This window comes from Furipterus horrens, unplaced genomic scaffold, assembly GCF_987537825.1.
Source record: "Furipterus horrens unplaced genomic scaffold, mFurHor1.1.pri manual_scaffold_4, whole genome shotgun sequence".
Classification (NCBI taxonomy): domain Eukaryota; kingdom Metazoa; phylum Chordata; class Mammalia; order Chiroptera; family Furipteridae; genus Furipterus; species Furipterus horrens.
The window spans coordinates 7,558,583-7,583,937 of record NW_028327174.1 but is presented as its reverse complement, the minus strand read 5'-3'; the positions used below and the strand labels follow the sequence as shown (position 1 = coordinate 7,583,937).

Below are 25,355 nucleotides of genomic sequence, written 5' to 3'. Positions count from 1 at the left end.
AAGGGATTGTAGTAAAAATATTACTTTTGCAAATTTTACAACGACATGGATGGGATCGTGGGAGTCCATTGCTGGGGACCCTTCATGGGCCATGGAAGAGTCCCGGGGAATTGAGGAGCCCTAAAGTTTAAGCTTTAGTTCCATCATGATACCACCTCTTGGTGATAGTACAGAGGGAAGTCAAAAGAAAAATGCGACCCAGGAAGTTGGGGCCTGTTGCTGCAACTTTATTGGGTTAGCCAAAAAGTTGTTTTTTTTGGTATAATGGCTCTAGTAGTGCTTGGTTGTCTTCAACTTCATTTGAAACAATTTTGTCAGGTTGTAATTGACAGCTGTCATATCAGCGTGCATTTAAAAAAACCTTATCAAAATTGGTGCATTTTCATGCAGCCATTTTAATATTGAAGATGGAAGAAAATAAGCAACATTTCTGGCATATTATGCTTTTATTATTTCAAGAAAGGTAAAAATGCAAAAAAGATTTGTGCAGTGTATGGAGAAGGTTCTGTGACTGAATGAACATGTCAAAAGTGGTTTGTTTCCCTGGCTGGTGTGGCTGAGTGCATTGAACGCTGGCCTGTGAACGAAAGGTTACCACGGGTTTGATTCCCAGTCAGGGCACATGCCTGGGTTGTGGGCCAGCGTCCACCCCCCACACACACACACACATTGGGGTGCAACCTATCTATGTATCTCTTGCACATCATTGTTTGTCTCCCTTTCTCCTTTCCTCTCTCTCTCTAAACATAAATTTAAAAAAATTTTTTTTAAAGTGGTCTGCAAAGTTTTTTTGGTACTATTGACATTTTAGCCAAATAATTCTTTGCTGTGGGGCTGGCTTATGCATTGGAAGCTGTTTAGCAGCACCCCTGGCTTCTACCCACAGAAGCCAATGGCGGGAGCTAGCCGACATACTCAAACTATCCAAATCAATAAAGTTACTGGTGAAAATGAAAAATGTGTCTTTCATTTTACGGGAAAAACCATACAGACTTTTTTGGCCAATCCCATAAATTGGATGCTCTGAGTCGCTGGCATCAGAGCAAACAACTGAACCAGGTGGAGCCAACCTTGCAGTTATCCATCTGGGAGACCTGTATTCTAGGATCTAGACCGAGTAACCCCGAATGCAAAAGCCTCGAGGCAGAGTGTGTTACGCTGGGAAAAGCAAGGAGGCCTGTGTGACAAGAGGATGCTCCTGGGAACAGCAAAGTAGAGGGATAACAGAGACTGGAATCCAGATTTCCACTAGGTGTTGTGGACGGACAGACAGCTGAGCTAAGGCCCTTGACCCACAGATCAGTTTCTGTAGCTTTATAATCCCGGCCCTGACTTGAGGACTTCTCCAGGTCGCAAACTCACACTACCACGGGATTCTGACACGACCCACACACGACCGTTCATCGCTTGCACGTGCGGGTCCCAAGACTCCCTCTAGGGCCTCACGCCAGAGCTGGCCTCACCCTTGCCTGCTCCAACCTTGACATCCAAAGTCGGAAGGAGCCTTTCCTCAATGCCTTCTCACGGCTTGGGACCAATCCTCAACGTTTACAACCAGTAAGCTTAGTCTTTTGAGGCCGGAACGTTTGAAGAGACTTGTCGCAGGCAAACCGCTTACACCTAAATTCAATATAAAGCCCTCTCGTACCCGAATTTCTCTTCACGCGAGAAATCCACCCGCAGACGCTGTCAGCCATCTTTTGTGTGGCATTATTTTGGGTTTCTTTGCTTATAGTTTACTATGCTGAACGATATCACGTCCTTATTCCTGAGTTTACGCAAATACTTCAGCGTCACCTTCCTTGTGAGGCCTCTATTTGAAGAAGGAAGAAAAACTGAGTTGGAGTTTTCGCCCTTCCTAACGTGGCTGCCTCAGATCGCCGATGGTCCCGGAAGAGCTTCCGGTTTTACCGCCGGCCCCTGCGAGGCTGAACTTCCGGCCTCACGACGCAGGCGCAGGCCGCTCTTCTAGCTCTCTCCGGCACTGTTCACGGGTCTCGTAGCCATGTCTTACCCCGCTGATGATTACGAGTCTGAGGTAATCTGGTCCTGAGCATGTGCTGGGCTTCGCGATGGGGGCAGGGCGATCGGTGGACGGTGGACGGTGTTCGGCTCTCTCTGGGAGCCCCCCGCGGGCCGCGACCAGCTCCAGCCTGTCGCCTTGCCCGCGCGGCCCGCGTGCTGCTGCCACCCCTCCTCATCAGCCCTGTCTCTACCCGCCCACTTCCCGTGTCCGGTCCCCTGTCCTCTGCTTTTCCAAGGCCGGGGATCGAGGCCCCTATGGGTTCCGTGTTTCTGTAACTGAGCTCCTGGGGTTTGGGCTCAGTGTTGTCAAACGCCGCTGACTTCTCCAGGCTCTGGCGCTTTGCTCGACCTTCCAGCGCTGTAGCGGTGTGTTGTCATTGTCTGTTTACTCTCTTTCTTCGCGGGCATGTGAGCTCCTCAGAGGCAGGGACTGTGTTTAATCCAGCTTGGTAGCCTCAGTACCCTGCTCGGCATATCAGCCCTAGAAGGAGCATTTTGGATTCACGAAGGAGTGATTTCTGTCTTTCTCGTTAACAGGCCGCCTATGATCCCTATGCTTACCCCGGCGACTATGATATGCACACCGGTGAGTCTCCGCGTTTGTCTGGTTAGCTGCGTACTTTCAGGGGTTGGCCCCCTCAGTGACTCCGCACGCGGCTGGCGGGGGAACCTGTTTAAAACTGCTTCTCGATGGTCTCGCGTTGGAGTCTGTTATTAGCGCTCAGCAGGAGGATGGGGTAGAGTCTAATAAACCAAGCCTTTGATATGGTCCACCTAAAAGTTTCAGAAGGGAAGGATTGTTATCCTAGCTGTGATTTTTGTTTGTTTAAACTACGAACAAAGAAGAAAATCTTGTATAAAAAATTAAAGTGATTCAAACCAAGCCCAAATGAAATCGTTTTAAACGAAATTGATTTGAGAGAGCGTGGCATCAATTTTTTTTCTACTTATTTATGCATTCATTGGTTGATTCTTACATGTGTGCTTTCCAGGGATAGAACCCACAGACTCGGTGTATTGGGACAGTGCCCTAACCAAACTGAGCTACCTGGCCAGGGCCCCAGTAAAATGTTTTTGGAAGTTTTTGAGGTTTTCTGCAATGTCATAGTGACTTGGTTTGACTTAACACTTAGTAAATGCCATGCATTGTTCTGTGTCCTTTGTGTGAAGAATCTCATTTAGTTCTTATAACGGTTCTAGAAAGTATGTAAGTTAGCCTTGTCTCCATTTTACAGAGGAGAGAACTTAGCACAGATAAATTTAGTTACTTGTGTCAAGTCACATAGGTAGAAAATGACAGTAATGTATTCATTCAAATACTATTAAGTACCTGCTACTTTCCCTGCCCATAGTCTTTCCCTTCCTGCAACACACAAACTTCTAGGTCCTGAGGGTCCATTCAGGTACAAAATAGACGAGGTTCTAGTGGGAGAAACAGATCATAAATAACTTCAGTAGTAAATGTTTTGAAGAAACAGGGCGATGGTACTGTGAATACCTTTGGGAGGATTATATCTGAGTATTAGAGGAGTTCTGTCTGACTTTATAGGTTTGAGTTTAGATTGGGGGATGGTCTTGCCCTTTTGTTATATCATATTTGTGGGTTTGAAAGCAGTTTGTAAAGTGTTTTATTGCATCCAACCTCTAGGAGATCCAAAGCAGGATCTGGCTTACGAACGGCAGTATGAACAGCAGACCTATCAGGTGATCCCTGAAGTGATCAAAAACTTCATCCAGTATTTCCACAAAACCGTCTCAGATCTGATTGACCAGAAGGTGTATGAGCTACAGGCAAGTCGTGTCTCCAGCGATGTCATTGACCAGAAAGTGTATGAGATCCAGGACATCTATGAGAATAGGTACGGGCTGCTGGCCGAAATGATCTCTTTGTGGGTGGATAGGACTGGCTTAGTGTTACAACCTGTAAAAAGGGGTGCAGTTTAACCATGTTTCTATAAAGAGTATTTTCTGTGATTCCTTAGGGCTAGGGACATGTTATTTTGTTGGACTCTGTACAAGGCAAGAGCAGCATCCCTCTCTGTAATTATAATGGCAGTTGGTATGCATGATCAATACAGATCAAGCAGCGTCCAGAGTGGTTTTCCTGAATTTACTCATTTACCTTTCACAGTAACCCCATGAAGTAGGTGCTATTGCCGTCCTCATTTTACAGGTGAGGAAGCAAAGCACAGAAAGGGGAAGTCACATAGTTAGTTGGTCGGCTGAGATGTGAACCTGCACCATCTGGTTCAAGCCTGATCTCTAACCTGTGCTGCATATCTTCTCAGTGTGTAACGGGGGGAGCCGAGCTTTGAGTGCTTGGTTACTTCTGGTTTGAGGGGACTGCCCTGTGTCATGGGCATCAGCAATGAGACAGGTCAGTCGGGATTGGGATAGTCAGGAAAGACTTCACGAAGGAATTAGAATTTAAGCAATTTCTGTAAGGAAGGGTAGAAGGCAAGTAGCCAAAGGCCTGTGGGGTCAATGAATAGGGGTTAATTCCTGACCTGTATTTCCTTCATCTCCCGGGTCTGTCTTTCCGGTGGAAACGTGTAGACCATGGCTGTCCAATAGAAATACAGTGCTAGCCACACGTGTGACTTACGCTGTTTTCATCAGCTAAGTTCTGTTTATTAATTTTTAGAGAAAGAGAGAGACATCTATATGTTGTTCCACTTATTTATGCATTCATTAGCTGATTCTTTTATGTGCCCTGACTGGAATCAAACCCACAACCTTGGTTTTTTGGGACGATGCTCTAACCAACTGAGCTACCCAACCAGGATCTCATCAGTTAGGTTTTAAAAAATAAAAAGAATTAGGTGAAACTAATCTTAGTAATTTAATCTAACACAGCTGAAATATTTCTACACATAATCAGCATTAAACTATTAAGATATTTGCACATCTCAATTTGTGCGCAATAGAAATAACTTGATTTCTTGAGATTTCATAATATTCAGAAGAGTAAATTCATATACCTGATTGTTCCAAATATAAAATAGACTCCAAAACTTGAAAGTTTTCCAATAACTGAGCTAAGTATTATTGTTGTTGTTTCTTAATTAAAGTTAACTAAAAATTAAAATTCAGTTCTGTAGTCACGCGTGGCCCGTGGCTGCTGTGCTGGACAGTACAGGCAGATACAGACAGTGGCTTAGCCAAGCATGTGGTAGGTGCTCCCCTGGGAGAATGTGTAGTGAGAAGGCTGGCTGGCACCTTGGCAAGTAGGTGTTTTGGGTGCTGTGGGCCAAGAAAGAGGAAACAGCAAAAGAGACGGCAGAAAGAAAACTCGATCGTAAGTGAGCAGAGCCGTGTCAGAAAAGTAGGCAGTAAATCAGAAAGACAGGTCACAGGGACCAGAGAGAAGAGGGAGTGGGTAACATGTTGAATGCTCGAGCGAGGTGGAGATGAGAAGGGAGCCCTTTGAACCTGGCACCTTAGAAGGTACCTGGTAACCTCAGCGAAGGTGGCTGCAGTGGGGGACGGAGGCAGACGCCAGATACCGGGGTGAAGGGGGCATCTGAGTGCAGAGGACTCAGAGGGTTATTGAGACACTTTGTTTTGTGTGTCGTGAAGGGGGACTTGAGCATGTTTCTGGGCTGAACTGAGAGTGGAGAAGAGGGAGGGGTGGGCCTTGAGGAGTCTGGGGGGAAAAGTAGCCGCTGAAGGGACCAGGAGAAAAGAGAGGAACAGAAACCTCTTGCAGGGCTGTGGAGCCTCCTGGACAGCAGTGCGTGGGTCGGAGGCTCTAGGTCAGTTGTGGCATCAGACTTCAGCAAGCCGATTTGCTCTCGGGTTTGGAGGGGGGAGGAGGCGCCGTGCTTTGGCAGGCGGAACTGGTGTCGCTAAGGGGCGGGCTAGGAGCATCGGAAAAGTAGTTCGTAGTTCTCAAATCAGGGCATAGCAGGGGGCTAGAGTCCATGACACGCAGGCAGGAAATGGTCCCGAAGACCTCAGCGGGCGCCTAACTGATAGAAAAGGAGTGCTTTACTGTACTAAGAGGTGGTCTGAGGTCCACAGTTGGGTTGTAGACCCGCAAGGCTCTGGCTCTGGCTCTGGCTCTAGTTCTGTGACATCTTCCCTTTTCTGAGCTTAGGTCCTTATCTATAAAATGTGAGGGTTGCCTCTTTGGGGTCCTTTTTGTTTTTGAGTTCTAGAATTATTCTGCTTGGTTTTCAGCTGGACAAAGCTGACAGAAAGATTCTTCAAGAATACACCTTGGCCTGAGGCCGAAGCCATTGCTCCCCAGGTTGGCAACGGTAGGTGTGAGCCCTTGGTCGTGTGTGCTGGGTAGGAGCCTGTGACGGGGGTCATGAGAAGCTCGGGATGACCTATGTCTGTTTTGCTCACCTTTATTTTTTTAAGGTTTTATTTATTTATTTTCAGAGGGGGGAAGGGAGGGAGAAAAACATTGATGCGCAAGAGAAACATCCATGTGTTGCCTCTCACACACCCCCAACTGGGGACCTGGCCCACAACCCAGGCCTGTGCCCTGATTGGGAATCAAACTGGTGGCCTTTCGGTTCGCAGGCCGCACTCAATCCACTGAGCCGCACCAGGCAGGGCGGTTTCGCTCACCATTTCATTTCCGCAGTGCTTCGTATGTAATAGATCCTTAGTAAATAACTTGTAGAGAGAAGGCTGAGTAAATGAAGAAGACAGAAGTCTCTCACATGGTGAAAGTTGAAATTGAGATCTTTTGTCTTGACTTGTTTCCATTTCCCCCTGTAAATTTGGGGGTCATCACCATGACTCTGGAATGGGCTGTGTAGCCTCCTCCCACCTTTCACTTTCTTGTGGTATCTTATTTTATTTTATTTTTAAAGATTTTATTTATTTTTAGCAAGAAGGGAAAGGAGGGAGAAAGAGAAGGAGCTAAACATCCATAGGTTGTCTCTCACACGCCCCCAACTGAAGACCTGGTCTGCATCCCAGGCATGTGCCCTGACAGGGAATCGAACTGATGACATTTCACTCCACTGAATCACACCAGAGAGAGCTAAAGAGAACGTTTTTTTTATGCTTAAGATATTTTAAAAATATTTTAATATGCCATCATTATGCAGGTTTAGAACTTAACTCTGAAAGATGTTGTTCAGACCTTATACTCTGTTTAATATTGAGCCTATATTATAGAGCCCGTTTGCCTATAAAGAATGTAGAACATTAGGAGTTTCATAATATATTTCCTTTTCTGTCCCCAAGTCTTTGGTTTCTTTCTCTGGAGCCATATAGTGTTATTCTATTTGTTTATCCCTCCCATGATACTTTATACATATATGTATGCAAATAAGAATACAGTTGATGTTTGAACAATGCAGGGGTTAGGAGTGCTGACCCTGCATACAGTCAAAGCTGCATATAACTTTTTTTTTCTTATCCTCAACCGAGGACATGCTTACTGATTTTAGAGAGCGGAAGGGAGGGACAGAGAAACATCAATTGGTTGGTTGCCTCTCATATGTCCCCCGACAGGGCTCTGAATCGGCAACCCAGGCATAGGCAACCAGGAATCGAATATGCAACCTTTCGTTTATGGGACAGTGCTCCCACCAACTGAATCATATTGCCCAGGGCTGCTTATAACTTGATTCCCCAGAAGCTTAAGTTGTCCCCCAGTATCTGCAGGGGGTTGGTTCTAGGACCCCCTGCAAATACTAAAATTCATGGATGCTCAAGTCCCCTGTATCAAATGGCATAGATCAGTGCATATAGTCTGTCCTTTTCATCTGCGGGCTCCCGACCCCAGTTGAAACAGTACAGGTATTTACCGAAAAAAATTCCACATAAAGGTGAACCGGCACAGTTCAAACCTGTGTTGTTCAAGGCTTAACTGTAACTTTTGTTCCTTTCTTTACATAGACTAAATTTTATTTGTTGTGTTTTTGGATAGTATTCTGCATCTCCGGGATACCTAAGACCACCTCTAGGTTTCATGATTTGTTAGGAGGACTCACAGTACTCGGCGTACGGTTGTCCCCGCAGCTCTCAGGGTTTACAGCAAAACATTACAGAGTAAAAAGAGCGAAGGGAAAATGCGCGTGCTCTGGGGTCCACAGGAAACCAGGCGCAAACTCCCCAAAGCCCACTCCTGCGTAGCCACCCAGGAGCGCTTAATTCCTCAAGCAAGGACCTGTAACAACATGTGGGAACAGTTGTCTACCAGAGCAACTTATTACGGACTCGGTGTCCGGCGGTTTTATTGGGGACTGGTCACGGAAGCACACACTCTGCCGAACATGGACCAGAATTCCAGATGCCCTGAAGGAAAAGCAGGTGTTCAGAATGAACCATGTTGCTGGCACAGTTTAGGCACAGCGGAGAGTGCCCTTGTCAGGGTGGTGGGAGCCCTCCTGAAATCTAGGTTCCCAGATGCCAGCTGAGGTCCAGATATCCACGTGTTTGTAGTTTGGATGGGTAGCATCCTACTGCTTTTCATGGGGCTGCAACCGTTTACTTCTGTGGGCTGGTTTATATGAGCAACTGTGTGGCGGAAGTCTTTAAGTGGTGAACAGAAATGGGCCTCAATTAGAATGAGATGAGGTTGAGAGAGTAAAATGAGAAATGAATTTTCTTTTTTTAATTAAATTTATTGGAGTAACATTGGTTAATAACATACAAATTCTAGGTGTACAGCTTTATGATCCCACATCTGTATAGGTTATTGTGTGCTTACCACCTGAAGTCGAGCCTCTTTCCCTTGAAAAATAAATTTTTTTTATTTTAAAGATTTTATTTGTTTTTAGAGAGAGGGGAAAGGAGGGAGAAAGAGAGGGAGAGAAACATCAATGTGTGGTTGCCCCTCGAGTGCCCCCAACTGAGGTCCTGGCTTGCAACCCAGGCATGTGCTCTGACTGGGAATCAAACTGACAGCCCTTTGGTTTTCAGGTGGGTGGTCAGTCAGTTGAGCCACACCAACCAGGTCAAGAAACGAATTTTTTTGTTGCATGTATTCTTAGATGTAAGCATTAGAGTTTAGCTATTGTTTATTCTCTGAAATCACGTTTATTCCTTTACTGCCCCCAGGGGGCTAAAACTGGCAGAAGACCCTACTTGTTTTGTGGATCACTGAAGTACCCCTCTGCCATCTCTTTCAGATGCCGTCTTCCTGATTTTGTACAAAGAATTATACTACAGGCACATATATGCCAAAGTCAGTGTGAGTATCTAAATGTTGCTGGCAGTTTTTTAAGCTTCATGCCATTTTGTTCCCCAAACACAGTTACTAGTTTATGTTGGTTCAGTGTCCAAGAGTGGTTGGCATGTTTTCTTTTAAGAAATGGCAGTGGGACAATTGAGTCTAGAAAGCTGGGTGTGTGTTCCAGACAAACTATTAACACGGCAGGGTCTGTCCATCCTTTTTAATTTCTCCATGCCTGGTTCTCCGTGGCTGGGCACACGTCACTGTGCACCGGCTTGCAGGCTGCCATTCTAATAGTGTGTCGTAAGCACCCTGTGCTGCCGCTTCTTCCCTTCAGTGCATTGCCACTGAACCTTTCCTTCCCTCTGAAACGTACATGAAACTGTCGCTGCTTGCCAGGCACAGTGCTGGGCGCTAGGCACACATCTACACCTCTAATCCTTGCAGTGATCCTGCAAAGCAGGCAAACTCAGGTGCAAAGAGGTTGCTTTTTCTCAGATTCCCACGGTTAGTTAAGTGACAAAACTTGAACCCAGACCTGCTTTATTTCGACACCAGTGTTCTTTTTACCACACTACCTCTTTGGGCACTTGTTTGAGTCTTCCTAATTTCTAAATTTTAGAGTGCCTAAAGCCTCTTAAAATACCATCTGCACTCGGTACGCCAAAGTCGTAAAAATCTCTATCTTAAGCCTCAGCCTCTCCAGATCCAGGCTTGTTCATTCAAGTGCTCAGCACCCCCACTTGACTGGCTGTCATCTCAAGTTTAACGTGCCCAAAACGGAACTCTATTTTCTCTCCAAACCTCTCTCTCCCATGTTCGTTATCTCAGTAAACGATACCACCATTCACCCAGCTACTTGGACTCAACACCTTGGTATCGTACTTGACTTTTCTCTCATCTGACATCAGCCTTGCGGGGAAATCCCGTTCAGCTGTACTTCCAGCGTACATCCTGAAACCAGCTACTTCCTTCCGCCGCCACTGCTGCCACCTTAGTTCAAGGCGTCGCCGTCTCAGCTGAGCTGCTGTGTGGCCTCTCGGCCGGGGCCGATTCCCACTCCTGCTCGATTCAGTTTAGTCTTCCCTTGGGAACCGGCACGAGAATCCCAGTCTCATTGCTTCCTTCCCTTCTCAGTCCCACATGACCTCCCATCACACTTGGGGTCCTGCTTAGACTGGCCTCGGACCCAGCTTGCCGGTTTCATTTCCTGCACCTTTTCCCGGGCCCCGGCCACGCTCTGTGGTACTTCAGAGCACGTATCACTCGCTGATATGGTAGAATTTGTTCCTTTGGTTTTCGTTTGCTTCCGCCGCCAACTGGGCAAGCCCCACCAGGGCGAGGACTGCGCCTTGTTCACTGCCCGCTCCGGTGCCTGACCCTTGAGGGCGATGCGTTACTTGTTGGAGCGTGGGTGTGGCTGTGCGAATGGAAGGAACTGGCCCTGTGGCCTCTCCTTAGAAGTTTTCCACCTAAGGAGGCCCCAGCAACTCACGGTTACTCACCTCTTGTCCCCGGGGACCACTCAGCCTGACTAGGCTCCTGCCTCGGCCGGGGTCGCCATCAGTGGTGGTAGCTGGAGGAGTTCCTGTTGCCAAAGTGATGTGGGGCGCCGCGTTTTTCTGGCCTCCCAGTGAGATCTGTGATACCTTATTTGAGAGAAAGGACAGTCCCTCCTACCATTCATGCCATGGGTCAGGTACTTGGTGGGCTAGGCTGAGAACCTAGCCAGCCTGTATAATATGGCTGTTTGGGGAAGACCGTGGCATCAGAGTGCATAGCATAGCTGGTTTTATCGCCTCTCATCCTTACTCTGGTCTGGAGAGGAAGAGTTAGGTGAAGTTTATTGACCCCATAACCTCTTCGCTAGGCACCAAATACTGAGCAGTTTTAAATCCCTAGAGGGAGGTGTTTCATTGAAAGAGCATTTACCGTATTAGGCACTTCGTAATCTCATTTTACAGAGGGACACACACCTTGTCAGAACACTGCGTTAATAAGCGATAGGGCTAAGGTTGCAAGGCATTGTTCCTCCTGCATTATAAATACGTCATTCATCGTGTTCCCCAGCTCAGAAACCTGCAGTGGTTCTCAGGGGCCTACACACGCAAGTCCGGATTGGGGGTCAGCAGCCTTCCATGTGAAGTGCCAGAAGGTACCTTGGACTTTAAGGGCCATAACGGTTTCTGTCGAATTTATTCAACTCTGCCTTTCTAGCAGCCATGGGCAGTGAGTGCTCATGGCTGTGTTCCGATAAAACGTCTCCTTTACAAAAACAGGTGATGGTGGGTTTGCTGACCCCCTGACCTAGATTCTTATTTGGACCTTGAAGACGTCTCCATTCCTGGCCCAGTGTAGTTCGTTGGAGCCCCGTGTAGCATTGTCTCCTTTTATTCCAACCTTCAAGCCCCACACCACACTATACCGCTTTGCCTTCGTGAGTGCGGTTTTCGCTGAAACACCTTTCTTCTGCTTTGCCAGGTGTGCATGCCTGTTCCCTAACGTTTGGTTAGGGCTGTGGCCATGAAACCCGACCATTCGGTCCGGTTCTCAGTGCCCCTTTGGGCTGCTGTAGCGCTAGCTGTCTCCCCTCTCACTTCAGTGCTCTGCACACTGAGAAGGAGCGGGCAGACAGCCATCCTCCTATGTTTGTTCTCAGCCATCATGGTTGGCCATGAGTAACATTAAAGTTAATTATCTGTGTCCTGATGTCTGCTCTCTTTACAGGGGGGGCCTTCGTTGGAGCAGAGGTTTGAATCCTATTACAACTACTGCAATCTCTTCAACTACATTCTTAGTGAGTCTAGGGTTTGGCCAACTTGGGGAGGGTATGACGAAACCTAGTATTGGCCTGCAGCTCATTTTAGCAGGATTTAATGTGCAGACGGGAAGGGGGGGACGTGCTTTGTGATTCTGTGTTTTTTTTTGTTTTTTTTTTTTAGATTTTATTTATTTTTAGAGAGAGGGGAAGGGAGGGCGAAAGTGGGGGAGGGAAACATTGATCGGTTGCCTCTCACATGGCCCCAGCTGCGGGCCTGGCCCACACATCCCAGGCATGTGCCCTGACTGGGAATCGAACCTGCGACCTTTGGGTTTGCGGGATGATGCTCAGCCCACTGAACCATACCCGTCAGGGCCACAGTCTTTAAGAGAGAAATTGCCAGGTGTGTTCTGCAACCTTACTGAGTGGGCATAGTCCTTGCTTCTAGTCTGACTTGCCTGTGATTTTCTGAATAGATGCTGATGGGCCTGCTCCCCTTGAACTACCCAACCAGTGGCTCTGGGATATCATCGATGAGTTCATCTATCAGGTATCTGGTCGGCCCTTGGCCTAGTTTGAAATAACTGGTTAGAGCAAGGAGTAGCCGTTATCATTGCTTGTGTTGTTAAGAAGACGCATAGTGTGAAAACGTGCCCATTGCAGTCTGAAATACACCATGGCGGTGGGCTCCTGTCGTGGTTTTCTGAAGAGCCATTGAGGCCTAAGAGTCCAGGTAGGAACTTGGAAGTCAGAAGAGTTGAGCTTCTACCTGACCTTGAGAGGTGGTGTGGCAGGAAGAACACGGGTCGTACAGGTGTGGGGCCAGGTGCCACCTGGTAGCTCCGTAGCGGTGGAGTGCTGTTTAAGCTTCCCAGACCCCGCTTTCCTTGCTTACAAAACCCGAACTATTCTATATCCTAACAGTGGTTACTTAAGAGTCCGCTAGATCAGAATAAAACAGAACTTTTTTTTTTTTTTTTTTTTTTCAAAATGGAAATCTTGCCCACCTCAGAGTGCTGTTGTTGAGGTTCCCCTGAGAACTGTGCCCAAAGTGAAGTGCTGGAGCCGTGGGGCCTGGGGGTGCACTTTCCAGTTTTGCTGTTCACTAGCCCTGGACCTTGGGCAGACGAGTAACCACACGGTGCCTTGGTTTCTGTAAAACGGATTGTTGGGAGGGTTACGGGGCGTTAGGTCTAAAGTGCTTCGCCTGTCACAGAATAGTTACTCAATCTGGGTTGTCTGGCTGGGGTCAATAGCATTACTCTTCACCTTCTTTTAGCCCAGTTTTATTCTTTATAACAGATTAAAAAACAAAATAATTGGATTTGGAAAAATACCTATTTTCCATGTGTTTTATGGGGATAATATAGCTCACACTGGGTATTTCAGGGGGACTCAATTTCTTAATAAAGGTGCTTCATGGACCAAAGTGCTAAGTTGTGATCGGTGAGCTGAGAAAACCTTCCGAGGGCTCTTCCGAAAGAAGCTTCCTTAAAAAAAAAAAAAAAAAAAAAGGCACTTCCTGCTCTAAGTGAGGCTTCCGTGCCTTTGTGCAGTGTCGCCGCAAACCACAGGAGGCTTGTTTGTGCCCTCTGGCTCCTTGGCTCGTGTCAGCCTCTGAGCTGGCACAGTTTTAGGAGGTTGGCAGTCCTGTTGATTTGCAGCAAGTCAAGGAGGATCATCTGTGCTGAGGTTCTTCATCCCTCTTAAGATAATCCCAGTTCCCTTGGTTTAGCCGATGATCTCGTCCTAAAGGGTCTAAGGTGCTCTCATTTCTGACGAAGACTGGCCAGTGAAGGCCTGTTGATTCCTCCAGCCAGGGAGATGCCCCACGGGGTGAGTGGCTCTTCCCTGCCACCCTCTTATGTTTATTTTTATTGCTGCAAGTACTGTATGAATATGTTAATGGTGTTTTCAGTAGTCTGGGTTTTTTCCATCTGCGGATAAAATGAAAGTGTCTTTCTTGTCTTTGCAGAAGCATCTGTTATTGTCTGGAAAGATGGGCACTGGATTAATGCTTCTCAGGCGTTCCCAATCATGCGTACATATAAAAACACACCACTTAGAAGTGGTGTCCTACTGCATTGTGTATTTTGCTGTGACTTGGAACACTTAGCATGTCTGTATGGAGACCTGCCTTGTTATGTGCAGTCTGTGTGATGTGGGTAAACCAATCCTGATGGTGAACGCTGGGTTTTTGGTTTTCCCTGTTACAAACAGTGAATCAGGGAATATCCCTGTATGTGTCACACATAGGTGTATCTCAAAGGATCACTAGAGGTAAAATTGTTGGCTGAAGGATATTTGCTTTTTAAATTTAAAAGAAATCAACTTTATAGAGACTATTTACATACAATAAATTACCAATTTTAAGGCTGTAATCGATGAAATATGATGAGTATACACAGCCATAATCAAGATATAGAACATTGCAGCCAATTTGAATTTTAATAAATAATGTATTGCCCTCTCAAAAGGCTGTATCAAATTATGCTACTCTGCAGCCTTTGGGAGCACGCTTTCTATACCGGATGTTATTGGTCTGATTTTTGTCAGTTTGGTGAGAAAGAAATGGCCATCTCATTTTAATTTACATTTCTCTGGTAGCTAAAGAGATTGAGCATTTTCCTTGTTCCTGTTTTTCTTTGAGGTGGTCATTAGTATTTTTTGCCTATTTTTCTATTGGATTTTCTTATTATTAAGTTACGATAATTATATATTCTGGATACTATTCATTGTTTATTGTCAATTTGACAATCCTTTCTCCTACACTCTTAGAGGAAGATAATACTTCAGAGTTGAAGCACAATCTTAGGTCATCCAGGACTTACAGCCTTTCTAGGTCACTGGTGTCCTAACTGGAGTAAGTGCTAGAATCAGCCAGGCACTTCTAAAAATCCTGATTGAGTAGGTGGTCTCTCGTGCGCTTCTCTGGGCGACTGACGGGCCAGCCCCATGCCAATCCCATGTCAGTCCCATAGAGCTGCTGCCCCAGACACATCCCTGTGGCATGTCCCTCTGTGTTCTGTACTTGGCTAGGCTTTGGTTGGTACAGAGATGGCTCGGAGTGGATTCCTATTCCAGGTGAATGAATGGTCAGCTGTGGTGGAGTGGCCCACCTACCCCATCTCCACATCATCGCTCATGTGCGGAGCCACCTGTGAATGGAGGGCTGTTACAGACCACCTGGTCCTGGTGGCAGGTCAACCGCATTGTGGAGCTCAGTGACATTAAGTGACTTGAGGCTGTGTCTGACTCCAAAATGAATGTTTCTTTTTCTACAGACTACCTCTAATCTTAGAGATTTTTACTTAATTATGGAACAACTAACATACTTAGTAATGAAAAATGCACAGCTTAAACAAAGATGGCTCTGAAGCAACAAATAGTGTACGAGTGGTTTGGCCTGAGTGGTGGTAGCCTCCCCCACCCCCCGCGTGGGGAGTCCTGGGCGTCGCTCGCCTTCAGCACTGTGCCCTTGGGCTGTCTCTTTGGATCTTGTGCCACCACATCTTTCCCTTCTTCCTCAACAGTTTCAGTCGTTTAGTCAGTACCGCTGTAAGACCGCCAAGAAGTCGGAGGAGGAGATTGACTTCCTTCGCTCCAATCCCAAGATCTGGAACGTTCACAGTGTCCTCAACGTCCTCCACTCCCTGGTGGACAAGTCCAACATCAACCGGCAGCTGGAGGTGTACACAAGTGGAGGTGAGTGCCGCTTGCCATCTGCGCCCTGGGAGCAGGGCCGCAGGAAGTGCGGAGGGGTCCCCGCCTGCTAGGTCCTGGGCTCGCCTTCCTCTTTGGTGTCAGGGTAGGAACAGTGGCGGAGTGACAGAGGCGGGGCGCCAGCACTTGGCAGGCGTTGGCTGACAGACGGAACCAGCACTTCTGCGATGTGCGTTTAAGCGCTCCCGTCTCTAACTTTGGTGTCAGGACCACTTTACACCCTTAGACTGAGAGACTCACAAAGTTTATGTAAATCTTTCGGTGGCGTTTTTGCAAGTGTCTTTAGTGCCTGGCTTCTAAAAGAGAATGGATTCTCACTTCTATTCCTGTTTTCAGTCTGTTGCATATGCTGTTTTGCATGAAGTATATGAGGGCACTCTGGCCTCACGAAGATTCTTAGTTGGGACAGGGGAAAGTTTTCAATACTCTTTTCAGGTGGTACAGATATTCTTTGACACCACAGTGAGACGGGCAGGTGGTAGTGCCCTACAGGTTAGTTGTGGTGAGGAGTCTGAAGCCTCATCAGTGAGCTTCCACTGTGGTACATGAAAATGTACTGGTTTCTGCTGCAGCTGCAATGGGTCTGTTACACATGCATCACTTTGTAAAATATTGGTTCATTGAGTTGTAAAGACTTTCCAAATATTGACACGTTATACAGTTTTTTAAAGATCACTTTGTACTTTGCTGTCATCTTTATCAGATAAGTCCATTTGGAAGCTGTTGAGCTCATAGTGGCAGATACAAGTTTTATAAAAGTGTTAAGTTTTGCTTAAAAGCTCAATTTTTTCTTTGGCAGCAGACATTGTCAGTTGCTTTTGTCGAAGTGTAACAGGCTGGTTTTATTCATTTTTTGAGAAAATGGCTGCTAAATACCCAGATCTGAATAACCATAGTTTGTGTGTCCTTTATTCTTTCAACTAAAATGATACTTTGTGAAAAAGTGGCCCCCTCCCCTTTTTTTTTTACTACAAGTGTGTGGTGGTAAAGAATACAGTGACTGCTGTGGCTGGTGTGGCTCAGTGGGTTGAGCACCGACCTGCTAACTGAAAGGTTGCTGGTTCGATTCCTGGTCTGGGCGCAGGTGTGGTTTGCGGGCTGGGTCCCCAGTTGGGGACATGTGAGAGGCAGCCAATTGATGTTTCTCTCACACATTGATGTTTCTCTCCCTCTCTTCCTTCCTTCCCCTTTCTCTAAAAATAAATAAATAAAATCTTAAAAACAAAAACAAAAAAACAGTAACTACTAGTACAGCTGGTACCACTGCCTGATTTATGCCAAATGGTTAGGAGTTTTACCTGAAACTGTTTTTGGATCATTGGTGCCCATTTCAATGAAGTGGGAAAGGCAAATGACATCTTAGTGTTATTAGGAGAATAGCTTTGATCTCGTGAGCTTCCTGAAAGGAGGAGCCTTGATGAGAACCTTATTGATGGAAGGAGCCCTGTCATATTCTCAGGTGTACTGGGACCAAACTGTGGATAAATGCAGGATTGGCATAAGGCCGGGTATGCTCTCTGTCGGTATGTCTCCAGAGGCAGAATCACTCCCTGTGGCAGGAAGCTGTCGAGGCTGGCAGAGAGTAAGGAGTTTCCTGAGTGACATTCAGGGGTCCAGCTTGCCTTGCCTGCTGCAGCGTTCAGTGTCTGTGTCTCCCAGGTGACCCCGAGAGTGTGGCTGGGGAGTATGGGCGGCACTCCCTCTACAAGATGCTCGGCTACTTCAGCCTGGTGGGCCTTCTGCGTCTGCACTCTCTGCTGGGCGATTACTACCAGGCCATCAAGGTGCTGGAGAACATCGAGCTGAACAAGAAGGTAATCACCTGTTTCCTCTGCCCACCTTCTCAGGCCGGAAAGCCCATCTGCATCTGTCAGGACCAGTATCAGGGAGGCAAAAGAGAACTCATCCCCAGGCCTGTTGAAAATTTCGAATTGGGAAACCACTGTGTGAAAATCTGAACCTGGTCAAGGGGGTTCCTCTTTGATGCTTACCTAAAATATTCACTAGTCTTTTGATTCTGTTTCCAAAACAGAATGATAATGGCAGATTTTTACTGTTCGAGTTTCACTAGTCTTAATTAACCAAGACTTAGTTCTAAGATGGTCTAAATAGTGATGTGATTAACCATGGTGGTGTTTCTTAGCTACACAGAAATCAGTACCTTTTTGTTTGACTTGTGTCTGTCTTCTTATCTGTTCCTTTATAGGGCTTATTTAAAAAAGCAAGGAGTAGAAAGCAAGGAAGAAAAAATACTGAGGTGTAGAGGGTGTAGAACTGAGAGATTTCAGACTCTCCTGATCTAGTCAAGCTACGAAAATGGAGGCCTCAGATCACATAACTGGAGAGTGGTACAGTCTGTGCGTGGAGCCTCTGACTCCAGCTGACACTGGGCCCCACCAGCGTTCAGGTCCTGTCTGGGGGCACTTGGTCTTGGGCCTCACGAATGCTGCTTCCATGTCGTCCCACAGAGCATGTACTCCCGTGTGCCCGAGTGCCAGGTCACCACATACTATTATGTTGGTTTTGCATACCTGATGATGCGTCGCTACCAGGATGCCATCCGCGTCTTTGCCAACATCCTCCTCTACATCCAGAGGACCAAGAGCATGTTCCAGAGGACCACATACAAGTATGAGATGGTAAGGGGCCTCTGAGCACCTGCCCCCTTGGCGTCTGTGCGCACAGTTTTTGGTAAACACCATCTAAATGTTTGCTTTTTTAGTATGCTTTTGCTACACAATCATTCCTTTATGGCTGGCCTGCTCTAGGAGTTTTTTGTTATGTCTGTTACCTCAGATCATTAACACCTTGATGGTAAGGACGGGGTCTTTTAATCCCGGTTTATGCCCCATCAGTGCCTACACAACAATTTGCTCTGTGTTCTTGGGCTGTGGGTGGTTAAGAAGGAGTTAGAGGTGGGTATTGTGCCCGAGCAGTTTGCCATGGAGGAGGATGGGCCCAAGGCGTGCGTAGGGTGGGGAGGGACTCTTCGGCAGGGCAGAGTGTGTGGTGATGTAGTGGTAAAATAAACCGTTGTGGCTGGAGAGCAGAAGAGTAGTCGGATTGGGGGGTTAGATTCTGGGGCAGCCTTCATTACCTGGCTGAAGGAGTAAGTCTTTATTCTGTAGGCATTGAGGTGCATCAGAGGTTTCTGAGTGACTTGATCATGGCTGGTGTGGGGGCTTGGCCAGCCAGTGGTGTGTGTGGCAGACGGAGAGACTTGGGGTTACCGATGACGAAGCCAACTGAGGCGGCCCCGGAACTAGGCCAGAATTGAATAGAGCTAGAGGGAGGCTTGAGAGAGACATTAGAAAAGTTATCACACCGGTGGGAGATCACGGGAGAAGTCCAAGGTCTGGGCAGTGTGCTTGGGAGAACGGTGGGGCCACGCCGGCGACGGGGCCTCCGAAAGCTCACCTCCCCCGACGCTGCGCCGACCTCACCCCCGCCCGCAGATTAACAAGCAGAACGAGCAGATGCACGCGCTGCTGGCCATCGCCCTCACCATGTACCCCATGCGCATCGACGAGAGCATCCACCTCCAGCTGCGGGAGAAATACGGGGACAAGATGCTGCGCATGCAGAAGGGTGACCCGCAGGTCTACGAGGAGCTCTTCAGCTATTCCTGCCCCAAATTCCTGTCTCCGGTGGTTCCCAACTACGACAACGTGCACCCCAACTACCACAAGGAGCCCTTCTTGCAGCAGCTGAAGGTGTTCTCGGATGAAGTGCAGCAGCAGGCCCAGCTCTCAACCATCCGCAGCTTCCTTAAGCTCTACACCACGATGCCTGTGGCCAAGCTGGCCGGCTTCCTGGACCTCACCGAGCAGGAGTTCCGGATCCAGCTGCTTGTCTTCAAGCACAAGATGAAGAACTTGGTGTGGACCAGTGGCATCTCCGCGCTAGATGGCGAATTTCAGTCAGCCTCTGAGGTGGATTTCTACATCGATAAGGTATGGCTGTCCCTTGGGCTGGGTTCTCTGGGGCACTCTCTGCTCACCCATCAGCAGTAAATACTTACAAGCTGCCGCTGTCTTCCAGGCACTGTTCTGGGCGTTTGGGACATATCGGTGAACAAAATCAACAGAGATTTCGGTCCTTTTGCTGACATTCTAGTTTTAAAAATAGACAAACGTTGCAAACCCTGTAAGTCAGAAGTTGCCAGGGGCCGTGGAGGCGGGGCAGTGGTGGTAGGAGGCACGGGTTGAGTATTAAATAAGGTACTTAGGATACGCTTTGTTGAGAAAGTGAAATTGAAGATTTGCAGGAGGTGAGGAAATGAACCGAGCAAATATTTGGGGGAAGAGCATGGGGGGGCGGGGTGCAATTAGAGCAAAGGCCCTGGGGCCGGAGTGAGTCCTGCCTGCGGTGTGTCTGAGGCACAGCCCCCTGTGCTGGCGGCCTGGGGCAGGGGTTAGAGGGGAAAGGGGCGGGTGCTCTGCGGACTGGCAGTCGGAAGCACTTAGCTGTTGTCCCGGCTTACACTGTCCTGGAGCAGCGCTGCGGGGATTGAGCATCTGTGTCACACTGGGATCTTACGGCACGTGTTCTTTTTCGTTTAGCTTCTTTTGCTCAACATTATGTTCGAATCGCATCCAGTGTTGCTGTGTGTAGCCACCGTTCGTTCATGCTTATTGCGCTGTCGTAGTCCAGCATCTACTGCAATTACTGACTTGATTTTTTTCATTCTTGCTGCTCATGGGTATGTGGGTGGTTTGGGCTATTACAAAAAGTACAAATACCGCTTTACGGGGTAGCTGGCGGTGGTCCGTTCAGTTTCTTTAAGTGATCCCTATGCTTGTGTATGTGGGAGGGTGCACAGCCAGTGTGGTGGCGGCCTCCTCCCTGGAGGAGAGGGGCATTGAGGAACAGTATTGGTTTTCACTGTTGGGATTTTAATAAGGTCAAGTTGGACATTTTAATGTCCTGGTGAGCTTTTTTTAAAAAAGTAAGTTGTTTTGTTTTCTTGAGTTTTTTTTCAGCCTTAAAATATGCTAGACTCCTAGCATTGTCCTTTCCATGAAATATCAGCTCCCCTCTTTGTTTCCACCATGTATTGGGTTGGCCAAAAAGTCCACATATATTTTTCTGTAAAAAGACACATTTTTCATTTTCACCAATAACTTTATTGATTTGGATATTTTGAGTATGTTGGTTGTCTTCCACGTGGCATAATGTTTATTGTTCTCAATTAATGTCTTGATTTGATCGCTATCAGCTTCAACTGGTCTACCTGACCACGGACCATTGTCCAGCGAGAAATGACCAGGATGAAACTTTGCAAACCACTGATGACATGCTCAGTCTGTCACAGCACCTTCTCCATAACTGCACAGATTTTGCATTTCAGTTGCATTTTTACCTTTCTTGAAATAATTAAAGCATGTATGCCGAGAATGTTGAATATTTTCTTCCATCTTCAATATTAAAATGGCTACACAAAAATTCACCAATTTCGATGTTTGTTTTTTAAAGATTTTATTTATCTTTAGAGAGATGGGAAGGGAGCGAGAGAAACATCACTGTGTGGTTGCCTCTTACAGGCCCCCAACTGGGCATCAAGCCTGCACCCCTTTGGTTCTCAGGCCAGTGCTCAGTCCACCGAGTCACCCACTGAGCCACACCAGCCAGGGCGATCAGTTTTTTTGTTTGTTTTAATGTAAACTGATATGACAGCTGTCGCAATACAGTGTAACAAAATTATTTCAAATGAAATTAAAGACAACTAAGCACTACTAGAGCCATCTTATGGAAAAAACCAAGTGAACTTTTTGGCCAACCCAATATCTACGCTCACAAATAAAGAAAATACTTTATTCATATACTGGGAACCCTGATAAGGGCTTGTCTGTTAAAATCAGTGGACTGGAGTCTTTCGTCTCCTAGATTATTCTTAGCCAGTATTTCCTCAGTATTGTCTCTGCTCTCTTTTCCTTCTGGAGCTTTATTTATTTAACGTATGTAGACTTCACTCTGTTCTTCATGTCTCTTAAGCCCTTCTTCTGTCTTTTTGTTTCCTTTATTCTGGATAAGTTTCTCCTGACTGACCATTGTATCCCTAATTACCTAATCTCTTCAACTCTGTTTCTTGCTTTCTCTAGTTTCTTTCCCACCCATGGTGCAGTGTGTTCATGTGCTTGGTTATTTTTTACTACGGAGGGTTCATTGTCAGTGGAAAACAATTTGTTGGCATTCTTTGAAAGCTAGGGAGAATGTTAATTAATTTTCCTAGTGGGTATTTGCTTTTGCCTCTTAAAGGTGCCTGGGACTGTTAGCGGTGTGGGACCACCATGGACTGAGCTTACAGCCCGGGGGGCCCCTGGACCAGCCAGGAGATGAGCCCAGGCCACACAGATTGTCAGAAGACTCACCTTGCATTTCTAACGTCTTGGGTGGGTCTTTTTTTTTCTCTCTCTCTTTTTATTCCCCTCCCCGCACTTGACAAGCATCTCTTGGTGTCAGGAGTGGGATGGCAGGTCTCTTCTGGTTTACTTTGAGCTTGAGGGTGGAGCCCTATAGGATCCCAGCGTTACCAGGAGGGTCTTCTGTTAGACTGGCCCTGGCCGTGGGTTGTCCCTTCTGTCCAAGTTCTCTAGGATTAGTACATGCCCTCAGCAGTGATGGAGCTTCTGTGCTCTGCTTAGAATAGTTCTATTTTCTCTTAAATGGTTCTTTATTCTCTTTTCAATTCTTTGATGCGATAAGGAGACTTAAAAAATAACGTATCCTGCATTTTTAGTTGTTTTCAGAAAGTGCGTTGATCTATAAACATAGTTACTTTTTTTGACAGTATTTTTTAGATGACTATTAGTTATTCACAGTGTTGTATAACCATCTCCACTATCTAATTCCACAGTATTTCTGTCACCCCAAGAATAAGCCTCCTGCCCATTAGCAGTGATTCCCAATTTCCCGTTTCCCCTAGTCCCTGGCCAGCCAGTAATCTGCTTTCTGCCTCTGGGTTTGCCTATTCCTGATATTTCATATAAATGGAATCATAAAACATGTGGCCTTTGTGTCTCATTTTTCTTCATCGAGCATATTTTCAAATTTCATCAGGTTGTAGCATGTATCAGTATGATATTCCTTTTTATGGCTGAGTAATCCACTGTATGACTGCATCGTATTTTGTTTATTATTTGATGAATAATTGAGTTTTCACTTCTTGGCTTTTGTGGATAATGCTGCTATGAATATTTGCATACATATTTTTGTGTGAACATATTCTCTTGGGTATATACCAGGTTGCCGGGTCAGTTTGGGTAGTCTGTTTTTAAAAGCTTGTCTTATTAAACCTAACCCCCTTGTTTAGAATTTATGGCTTTTTGAAGACTTGGTGTTTGTCAGAATTTAGCAATCCTCGACATGAACAGACCCAACAAAAGAAGAAACACAGTAGTGGAAGTTTTTCAGTGTTGTTTTAAATCATGCTTTTAAAAATCAGACACAATTGTCTCTCCCCTGTGGTATTACATCAGCCACCTGAAGTGCTTTCCGGTTTATTCCCAGTGGCTTACGTATGCACATTCCTGGGCAATCTCAGTCACCCTGCCACTCGGTTTTATCTCAGTGACCCAGGCAAACTAGTCCCAAACATCTGGGGGATCTTTGGTAAAACACTTCTCCCGAGAATTAGCAACTTGGTTATAATTAATAAAATTTTGCTATGAAGTTATATTTAGGTTAAATTAATAACAATAATACGATTGAAAGTCCCTACATGAAAAAGGTCTAGTTGAGTAACAATATAATCAATAAAATACATTAAAAAAAAAGGAAAAGAAAAAGGTCTAGTTGCATGTTTTGTTTTTATTATTGTTCTTCTTCCTGGTTCAGGTTTATCTTTGGCAAAATGGCGCTTTCTTCATTGAGATGGGGATGGGGTGTTCTTTTTTCACCCTTGACTCGAAAAACATCCTGTCAGTGATTCAGAAAGTTCTTGGGCCTTAACTTGGATTATATAGGAGTTTACAAATAAAATGGTGTTCAACGTAATATTCTGAGCTGCAGAACAAAATGTAAAATCTGGTCTAATTTGCAATCTGTGTATGAGAGTAAAAGGCTGTTTTAAATGTTTTTATTGCCACAAGATTCACGTTCATTGAAAAAGATAGAAAATAAAAACAATGATTTAACAAGAAGAAACAAGTCGGTCATCTAGAAAGAAAGAGCTGTGAGGAGCCGGGAGAGCACTTTCTGGGTTTACGTGGCAATCAGCGCCGTGATTATCTGCAAGTCCCTAAGGGGCTCCACCTCGCTGCTTTCATCCGACTCTGCTTTTCCCACAGGACATGATCCACATCGCAGACACCAAAGTCGCCAGGCGCTACGGGGATTTCTTCATCCGTCAGATTCACAAATTTGAGGAGGTGAGAGGTCTGGGGGGTGGTGTGGGCTGGGAACAGAGGTTAGGAACTGGGTGGGAAGTTTTAAATGTTTTAGTTTTTCATTTTTATTTTCAAGTAAGTGCACAATTGAGCCAGGAGCTAGGCTGGCTGGCTGCTTGGGGTTTGGGAGTGGGGCTGGGCCTTGAGGACTTGCTGTGTCAGCCTTCCCTAGAGCATCTCTTTCCAAGATCTTCCCCTGCGGATGGCCAGCGGGCCTTCTCTCCCTCCCTAGCATTTCCTAATATGGGTGGATTCACTGCCTGCTCTCCCCCACCCCTCCCCGTTTGGCACGTACTCTGCAGCTTAGACAGGTCTGGCAGCTCCTGCAGGCAGAGCACAGGCAGCAGCTCTGTCTTGACAGACTTGGTGCATTCCACATCTCGCCCTAGGAGAGGTGCTGTGGGTCAGGCCAAACACTGCAAGGGTATTGGGTCTCCCTTTGTGGCCATAGCTGGAGCCACTGTGTCCTGGTGCTTTGAGTCCTCCAGCAGAGGTCACTGCTGTGCTGTGGTCCAGGCCACCAAGCTCCGCCTGCGGGGTGGTAGTATAGCGCTGGCAAGTCTAGCCTCTCTGAGCCCCTCTCCTGTGCATAGCGTGGGCAGAGCACTGTGGAGTGTGTTTGTTGGGTGTGAGTGCAGGTAGAAGGGCAATCTGCAGGGATTGTGACAGGCCCTCTGAGCGTCGGATGGAGGACCTAACTGGGGCTCTACACAGAGTATCTGTCTGCCCACGCTCACATCAGACTCCCCTCCCTGACCTCAGAGGGCTGGCCCGGCAGTCTGACCTGGTGCTCTCATGCACTGTAGGAAAAGGTTTGGGGAAAGCGCCCTGCGTAATGTGGCTCTCCTTTCTCTTCTAGCTCAATCGGACCCTGAAGAAGATGGGACAGAGACCCTGAGCACGTTCCCTCTTGCATCGTTCAGGAACTGATTCTGATGTCATTGCCGGTGGGGGGTGTTTTGGGCCACTGTGAAGCCTTGACCTAGCTCAGCCATCAGCCTGCCAACTGAAGTGAAGTTCATTTGCATCAAGGACTGAAATATTTTAAATAAGTAAAGGATCTTCTTTGGAGCCAGACTTGTCACCTCATTATTGTGGGGAGCTTGTGTGTATGAGGACAACAGCAGGCAATTCCCCATGTGTCGTGACGCTTCTCCCAGTGCATCAGTTGCTGGTGTTTAAATGGAATTATTTCATCCCTGTATTCATAAAGTACCGCGCAGTTTACAGGACACTTTCACAATCAGTGTCTTACTTGCACCTCACAGGAGTCCTGTGAGCATTAAATGACCCGCCATAATTTGCATGCATGTCA

At 46.7% G+C, this 25,355-nt stretch overlaps 1 protein-coding gene across 2 annotated transcripts; it reads left to right on the top strand.

Annotated features, from left to right (window-relative positions):
• The first annotated feature begins 1,934 nt into the window (after positions 1-1,934).
• On the top strand, positions 1,935-25,111 carry EIF3L (eukaryotic translation initiation factor 3 subunit L). 2 transcript variants are annotated; one of them, XM_090272458.1, is made up of 13 exons: positions 1,935-2,038; positions 2,563-2,611; positions 3,674-3,884; positions 6,208-6,287; positions 9,126-9,187; positions 11,897-11,966; positions 12,407-12,480; positions 15,464-15,635; positions 17,313-17,467; positions 18,122-18,292; positions 19,109-19,606; positions 23,942-24,022; positions 24,900-25,111. In XM_090272458.1, the coding sequence occupies exons 1-13, from the start codon at positions 2,006-2,008 to the stop codon at positions 24,936-24,938; spliced, it is 1,695 nt and encodes a 564-aa protein (XP_090128584.1). In that variant the 5' UTR covers positions 1,935-2,005; the 3' UTR covers positions 24,939-25,111. The 2 variants fall into 2 exon arrangements, with proteins under 2 accessions (XP_090128584.1, XP_090128585.1); XM_090272459.1 differs by lacking the exons at positions 1,935-2,038; positions 2,563-2,611; positions 6,208-6,287 and having other exon boundaries at positions 3,738-3,884.
• The last annotated feature ends 244 nt before the right edge of the window (positions 25,112-25,355 follow it).

What these genes read in the sequence shown, in the direction of transcription:
- EIF3L (XM_090272458.1), top strand. Translation starts at nt 2,006, where the DNA reads ATGTCTTACCCCGCTGATGATTACGAGTCTGAG. An exon ending in CTGATGATTACGAGTCTGAG is followed by an intron (nt 2,039 to 2,562) that starts GTAATCTGGTCC and finishes TCTCGTTAACAG; the next exon opens with GCCGCCTATGATCCCTATGC. An exon ending in AGATTCACAAATTTGAGGAG is followed by an intron (nt 24,023 to 24,899) that starts GTGAGAGGTCTG and finishes TTTCTCTTCTAG; the next exon opens with CTCAATCGGACCCTGAAGAA.